General features: G+C 37.8%; 1 protein-coding gene across 1 annotated transcript in view; it reads right to left on the bottom strand.

The window, feature by feature from the left end:
- Nucleotides 1-2,607: 2,607 nt before the first annotated feature.
- Nucleotides 2,608-8,566, bottom strand: part of wdr1 (WD repeat domain 1) — a 54,779-nt gene continuing 48,820 nt past the window's right edge. Inside the window, exons 14-15 of the mRNA XM_060825460.1 lie at nucleotides 7,653-7,797; nucleotides 2,608-3,576 (exon numbers count right to left, since the gene is read on the bottom strand). Coding sequence (XP_060681443.1) covers nucleotides 3,467-3,576; nucleotides 7,653-7,797 — 255 coding nt within the window. The 3' untranslated portion in view covers nucleotides 2,608-3,466. The remainder of the gene's footprint in view (nucleotides 3,577-7,652; nucleotides 7,798-8,566) is intronic.

Raw genomic sequence — 8,566 nt, 5'->3', positions numbered from 1 at the left:
GGATCTGAGAGAGAAAGAAGGGGGAATCGAGAAAGAGAAGAGAAAGGGGATGGGGTTGGGGGGGGAAAGAGAAAGAATTTTCTTTGAGAGGTTGAGCTTGTTCTCATTAGACGAATGAGAGGTGACCATATTGAAACATATGAGATTCTTACAGGACTTGACAGGGTAGTTTGGAAAGCTTCTTTGCCCTTGGGGGAGAACCTAAGACCAGCAGCCATAATCTTAGAGCAAGGGGTCACCCATTTTAGATAGACACACAAGAGGAATTTATTTTTCTTGGGATTGTGATCTGTGGAATGATTTACTATAGAAAGCCATCAAAGCTCAATCAAAATATATTCAAGGATGAGAGAAACAGGTTTTTAGTGAGGGAGAGAGTCAAGGATTCTGAGGGTAAGTTAGGTAAGTGGAGTTGATGACTATCAGGTCAACCGTGATAGTGTGTCAGGGCTGACTCAATGGAGCTGAATAACACTGCTGTTCCTACGTCTTATAGTGTTTAAAATGAAAGAATGAAAAGAACAAGCTAAATCCTGATATATGCAAGTAAATATTCCACAACAAATGTAATATGCGCTGTAGTGTCCACAGATTCTGAATTAGCCTCATCAGCTATCTTCACATTCACGGAAAACAGTCATCGTTCCCCGAGAGACATCCAATAATTATGAATCTAACAATATCTTGAGCGTCATTTTAAGGAAATATGTAATGATATCAGGCCACAAGATCTGATAGAAGGAAATATGATCAAAATCTTGTTATGCAAAGCTTATTATAATAATGTTGAACTGGCATTAACCTCTGTTCAGCCCCCATTTGGCTCAAGCCCTCACAATATGCCCACAAATATCATTTTCTCCCCTCAGCCATAACCAGTTTAGCAGAAGATGTAATCAATTAATTCTAATATTTACCTATCGTTGTATATATATGTATATGTAAATATGCGCACGAAATGTTTTTAAAAAAACCCACATACAAATAATTAATTAAAATTCATTCACAGGATGAGGACAATTAAGAGTCAACCACATTGCTGTGGATTTTGTGTCGCATGTCGGCCAGACCAGATAAGGATGGCAGATTTCCTTCCCTAAAGGATCAGATTGGTTTTTCTGACAGAAATACAATGGATTTTTGGTAATAAATTAGACTCTTAATTCCAGATTTTAAAAAAATTGAATTCCACCATCTGCTATGACAGGATTTGAACCAAGGTCCCCAGAACAATACTCTGGAATAACACTAGGCCCTCATCTCTTCCCTTATGTCCAAAAGGATGCTCTCAATGCCAATTTTTCTAGGCTCAACTAAGTTTAAAAAGCCACCCGTTTCTTCCCTTATTGGAGTGTATTAATAATTTTTTTGCTGCCAGAAATCAAAATGAACTGAACTTTTTGTTCCACACAAGTATTGCGTTCAAAAACTGTATCAACACTCAAAACAGAGGCAGCAAACTAATTTGCCTCCAAATCCCCAAAACACTTGGGAAAATTCCATTATCGGAGTGGCCAATTAGTAAAGACCAACATCTCGGCACAGGAGAGGAGCTTCTTCTCCAATTATAGATTTGATCTTCAACAGCATGAGCAGGGCAAAAGGAATTTGTGATTACAAGAGCAGAAGAGAAAATCTATGATTAGAAGAACAAGGGCAGGAGGAAGGGAATGGATGACTGGAGAAGTTATTTTAGCCAATGCTTCAGCACGAAGCAGTGTTTAAATAAGGATTGAGCAGACTCCAGGGGAAGCTGTGATAAAGCAAGCTTGAGCACAGTGAGTATCCATTAGGGATGGGCACCGAGCTTCATCTGGGTGGAAAGGTACAGTTTGTGCTAGGCTTAGAGTTTCTGCTGTGTAAGAAAAGGAGTTGGTGTAAATTGAGCTTGTGTTTTAGCCCATCAGGTTGTTGTTGGGGAAAATTGACCCGTGGTGCTGCAGGCTGTCTTCCCACCTTTTGAACTAATGCTGCTTTGATTTTATTCTCAAGACCTGAAGGGTATGATTGCACTGATTTGTTTCCTACGTTTGACATATTAGCATGAGTCACCTTAAAAGAATGCGTATTGAATATGCAAGACTTTGCTATAATCGAACTAGATGTAGTTCCATCCATGAGATGACAACAACTCTGCTTTCATGACTCTTTTGGACTGCAGCTTTAAATATGATCTTAAGCCTGAACACTCAAATAATGCTTTGCTCTAAATTTGAACTTGTACATGACCAACATTAATTTGTCCATCAAGTATGAAAGATACCAGGTTTTTTTTGACATACCACCTAATACTGCGCTGGGCCCTAGGTTCAGAGTGGAGGTGGTTGGAATGTTGTAACAATGAATTCCATGGAGAAAGTGAGGACTGCAGATGCTGGAGATCAGAGCTGAAAATGTGTTGCTGGAAAAGCGCAGCAGGTCAGGCAGCATCCAAGGAGAAGGAGAATCGCTGTTTCGGGCATGAGCCCTTCTTCAGGCAACACATTTTCAACAATGAATTCCACGCCAACCAAAAGGGAAGGAGAAAGGGAATTGGGTAGAGGTCAACATGTGTCAGTGTGCGAAAGATTTATTTAAAATAAAATTAACAAAACATCTAATTTTGGCTTTCAAGTTAAAAGATTTAATACATTTTTGTTATACAATGTTTGGCAACTGCGCTTTCTTTCTGAAGGAGAAAACCTGAAAAAAAAAATTCAACATAAAAATGTTGGACAGCAATGTTACAGCACGATGCACCATTTAATAAAGCTAGCAAGAATCAAAAATAGCCTTCAAGAAAATCTCACAAGCCGCCCTCAAGGGACAACAAAATTGATCCCTGACTTGAACAATCTCATCTTGCACTCACTTGATTCATCGTTTATCAATTGGACCTACGGAATAAAAACTGTAGACTACACTTACAAATTGATTACGCATAGCTTAAGGTTTATAGCATTAAAAATTTATTAGGTTTTTTTGATCATCTGGAGAAAACTGGAGGCAAGAATTGTGCAGTACAGATTTCTAAAGCAAAGTAATAACATGTACAATATACAGTAGCTGCACTTACATCAATTCAGATCACAATTAAGAATTTTTGTTACTGTACAGAAATATTCTGTAGCTGTAGCTGAGTGTCTCTTGATTCAACTCAACACAACTTCATATATCTGGACTTAAACAAAAAAAAACTGCATATGGGGCTTTATATGAATTGAAATAAGGCTGTTGCCTCTGGAATGTTGAACAAACAAGGGTAAAGCTCCAGAGATTAGGTTAACAAGTGCTTTTCACGTGCAATTTATTTTCTGCTAAAGCTTTCCAAACACAGTATCTTCGATATGAACACTCAAGGTGAACTAGGATTGTGATATGGGGCCCAATGGGCAATAAAGAAATTTTCTGCTCAATGCTAATCTTCTACAGCAGCACCCTAGTCCCTGAAATCCTACATGCCCTCCCCAAAAACAGCAATTCTCGTTCAGTTGTAAGTGATGGTCCACTGCTTCACACTAGCATCATGGGATGTTGTCACCAGGGTATGTTCATCCAGCCAAGCGATGCCGCTTAGGTGATACAACCGATGACAGTCTAAGGAAAAAAAGGTTATACTTAAGTTTACACAATATTAGACAGCCTTGTAAGAAAGCATCAATTATGCACCATTGTAATAATCCTCATTACTATCCAGAAATTTCTAGTCCTACTTCAGTATGTGCGAATTTAACAATTGCTTTATTAACATTACTAGTATAACTCCATGATGGAGCTGAATTTAGAAAAGGTCACTGATCATCTGACAAATGGTCAAAATGTACATGTTGGCATAATGCTACTAACTGTCTGAGGGTATCACCAGGTACCATTAGATAAAGGATGGTTTCCACTCAAAATGCACTTGAAATGAATGAACTGTTTATTTGTAATTCAAGCTTCTGCAAAAATATCTACAGTTACAAAACGCAATAATCGGGGAACAGACAAAATAGCAGTCCTTTACTATCTAAAATATTTGACTATATTCAAATCAGTTTATCAAAAAATGAAAACTTTTAATAAAAGGGCATCCCGTTAAAGCCAAGAATATAATTAGGAGCATAAAGATGACCATTTGGTCCCTCAAGCCTGCTCTGCCCTTTAGTATGATCATGGCTGATCGGTTTGGGTTCTAAATTCCCATCTACCAATAACCTTTGGATCCCTTGCCTAACCAAAAACAAATCTATCTACTTTCACCTTAAAAATATTCAATGACTCTCTATTCCCATGCCTTCTAAGGCATAGTTCTAAAGTTCTCATCAGCTTCAAAAACAATTTCTCTGTATCTTTGTCTTAGAAGGGTGACCCTTAAATTTTACTGCAACTCTCATCATCCCCAACAACTTCCCCACATAAGCATGACCTGATTTAAAGTTACTGCAAGTGAATAAAAATATTGAATCATTTAATAGTTTTATTGGTGCAGAATTTTGATATATTAAAATAACTTCCAAATGCAAATCTTTTAAGGTCTACATGTAGCCATACAAATATGAAAGAAGTTTGAAGAATGTTTCAAAATTAGAGCGAAGGCTTAGGCAGCTGCATAAGCAGAGTCCAATTCAAGAAAAGGTGATGCAGAATGGACGTCTGCACAACTCAAGCAAATGGTTTGAGCATAATTCATTTAAAGTTCTCTGATCCTTTTTACTACTCTGGCACTGATGTGATAAACACTGAAAATGTGTTGCTGGAAAAGCACAGCATCCAGCATTTGCAGCCCTCACTTTCCACTGATGTGATAAGGTTTAACCTTCTCAGCGTCTTGAATAAAAATGTTACATTCACAGGTCTTGGTCCTATTTTAGCATAATTTTCAATACAGATACATGTTTTCTTTTCTAAACCCTAATCATTAACTCAAACATAAGTGATCAGACTATAAAACTTCAGACATAATGAATGGTTGCTAAAAATAAATTACACTAGAAGTAAGGACTAATTGTTTTATTTTAACTTCATTGATGTGATGTGGGTGTCACTAGCTAAGTCAACATTTATTGCCCATCCCTACCTGTCCAGAGGGCAGTCAAATATCAACCACATTGCTGTGGGTCTGGAGTCACATGTAGATCAGACCAGGTAAGGATGGCAGTTAAAAAAGGCCTTAGAGACCCAGAAGGGTTTTGTAACAATTGACTATATTTCATGGTCATCATTAGACTCGAGATATTTACTGAATTCAAATTCTACTGTCTGCCATGACAGGAATTGAACCAGGGCCCTGCTGTCTATCTTTCAGTTAAAATGATATGTATAATCAAGATTTTCTTTCAATCTCCACTATTTTGAGTTTAACAAACTTTTTCATGTGAACATTGTTACAAAAATGCTTCATGTTTAATTTTTCTTAGAGGTCTGAAGAAGGATAGAGCTTGGAAAAATAGACTTCTTTCTTGTTTTATGGGAATACTAGGAACAGTTCTTTCAAAAGTGGTCGATGAAAGGCATTGCTTTTTTTATTTTAATATAAACAAGACTTTTTAGAAATAATGCAATTACTAACATCCATTTGGCCTGTTGTAGATCACACAAGGATGTCTGTTTGAACAGTGCAGTACTTTCACATCTATTTGTTGGGGAGAAGCAAGCAGTTGGTTAGGAAAGGCTGCCCAGATAATCTATGATCTTTCTGAAGAGAACTCTTGTTGAGTTCAGGGTGAAAAACTTATTTATTCCTATTTCTCTGTACATTGAAATAACTTTTCAATGTTGTACTTCCTAAGCAAGCTGGGTCTGTAAAGACTTCAGACACAACAGTGTATAGTTACCAACTTGTGCTAGGACAAAGCAAGAATAAACACAATGGCCAATTTTTACTTTTAATAACGTGAACCTCTGTGGAGAGAAATTTCTTTAGCGAGGTTTGAGACGATTTGTAGCTCAGATTAAGTTCTGGATGTAGGTTTGCTCGCTGAGATGGAAGGTTCATTTTCAGACGTTTCGACAGCATACTAGGTAACATCTTCAGTGGACCACCTGGCAAAGCCCGGAGGCCCACTGAAGATGTTATTTAATAGGGTGACGAAACGTCTGGAAATGAACCTTCCAGCTCAGCGAGCAAACCTAAATGCAATGTTTTTTCTTTTCCTGAAGAGTGTGCATGCACTGGGTTACAAGTGTGGTGCTGGAAAAGCACAGGTCAGGCAGCATCCGAGAAGGACAGTCGATGCTTCGAGTATAAGCACTTCATCAGGAACGAAGACATTGCTGATGAAGAGCTTATGCTTGAAATGTCAACTCTTCTGCTCCTTGGATGCTGCCTGAACTGCTGGCTTTTACAGCACCACACTTTTGACTCTGATTTCCAGCATCTGCAGTCTTCACTTTCTCCTTATTTGGGAAGAAATAATGTTAAGGCTTCCATATTACCGCCCTATAAGTGTTAGTCAATTATTGCATCTTTTGTGAAACTTTGTTTGGATAATAAACCAATTATGTTTATTGAAGTCATCAACGGATATTTTAAAATTTAAACATTGATATAGTTAAGTCATTTAAATTGCCTTCCACTAACTGGGGAAAGCTTTAGTTGGTGCTGTGACCTGTAGGAGTAGCAGAAGTGTTTGCCACCAGCTTTGGGTATTACGGCATCTGCCAATGTTAGTCTAAGTACACAACAATGCAAAGTCTTGTTTTGTAAAAATTGAGGATATGTATTTCCTTCAAAATCTTGTTTTTCTGCCAATGAACCAGCAATCCCCTGTGAAAATTCATATTTTACAGGTGTTCTTTGTGGTGGGAAAATGCATTTGATCCTGCACAGCACAGAATATCTACTTTACTTAAAAAAGAATAACCTTAAGCTTAAATGCTTAGTTAGTCAACAGTTAACCATTTCAAATATTTTACATAAATAAGGTCCTTTGTCATCAAGGTAATACAATCATTTGAGCATAGCTAAGACTGATCAGATGTTGCTTAGTTGATCATCGTAATATCTTGAATGGTAAGTTCTGAAAGTCTCATCCCAGTTCATCACTACGATCACTTATAGTATCAATATGCACTTGCTCAGAGGCCAGAATGATGGTCGGAGATAGAAGCAGAAACAAAACACTGAGGATTGTATCAAAGGCTTTCTTCAAATTGGAGCTCAAATCATTGTTACGAATGCAGCCAATGTTACATCCTTTCTTAGTATGATCAATGAGGCGCAATAGGTGGGAAAAATATAAAATAGCATTAACACTTAGACTCAGACAGCACGGAAACAGACCCTCCGGTCCAACTACTCCATGCAGAGCATAATCCCAAACTAAACTAGTCCTACTTTCCTGCTTCTGACCCATAGCCCTCCTAACCTTTCCTATTCGTGTATTTATCCAAATGTCTTTTAAACATCGTAATTGTACCGAGATCCACCACTTCCTCAGGAAGTTCATTTCACATGCAAACACTCTTAAAAACATTTGCCTCATGTCTTCTTTTAAATCTCTCACCATAAAAAAAAAGTGTCTCCAGTCTTGAAATCCCCCATCCCATGAAAAAGACAACTATCAAACTGTCAGTAGCTCAACTTCTATCGGGTTAACCTAAGACACTAAAATCCATTATGCCCTAGTAAAACTCAATTCAAACAGCTCGCAACCATTAAAAAGGCACACTTAAAAGCAAATTGTAAATACCTGATAGTTTGAATGTTTTATTAGTTTCCTTCAGGGTCCAGACGAAGACTAATCCATCCATCCCACCAGTTGCAAAATGTTGATTGTCTGGAGACCATGCTGAACAGAGAACTTTAGCGTGATGCCCGTAGTAGCTCTCTGCCTCCTATTAAAACACAAATTTTGTTAAAACACAGTTCATCTCCTTCCAACACAGCCCCATCTACACAAATCTTGAATACTTTTACATGACTAAAAACAGCAGAAAACTCTTTCCAGTAGATTACTAGATAGAAAGGATATAGAGGCAGTACAAGAAAACGGCATGAAGTAGATGATCAGCTCGACTTGCAGCATACTCGATGGGTGAATGGTCTATTTTGTATTTTATGATGAAATATTTAACTACTGGGGATGCAAAATATCAACCAATACAATGTCTGAACCTACAGCATAGTCTCAATTTGGGAACAGCCAAGTCCCTTTGACCTGATCCCATAACTACAGGAAGTAATTTTTAAAAGACTTCGAGAATTCAAAGCAGATCTAATTTGCTTTGATCTCAGCAATACAGTGTTGCATCAGTCACTGCAATCGTTACTTAAGATCTTCATTATCAGACATTCCTACAAGATTTTAAACAGAAACCAAATTTGGGAAAGGTTTTTTTTTGCTCCATGTTCATTCCTCAACCTAGTCTTGCAAACGGCCATCACAATATGGTTGTGCCATTGCTATCCACCCTCAAATTATTCATTTGATTCTTCTTCACCAAGGCTACCCAGCAGGTATCAACTAAGCCTAACCTACACCACATATTTCAGAAAGACTGTTTTTAAAGGAATGGGGCCGCTGAGCAGACTTCACTGCCTCCCCTCATCTCTCTTTTTAGCCTTAGCTTACAAAATTTTACATCTGTATTGAACAACTTGTGG

Source organism: Hemiscyllium ocellatum, chromosome 1, assembly GCF_020745735.1.
Source record: "Hemiscyllium ocellatum isolate sHemOce1 chromosome 1, sHemOce1.pat.X.cur, whole genome shotgun sequence".
Taxonomy (NCBI): domain Eukaryota; kingdom Metazoa; phylum Chordata; class Chondrichthyes; order Orectolobiformes; family Hemiscylliidae; genus Hemiscyllium; species Hemiscyllium ocellatum.
The sequence above is the reverse complement of the archived record's forward strand: the minus strand, read 5'-3'. Positions and strand labels throughout refer to the sequence as shown.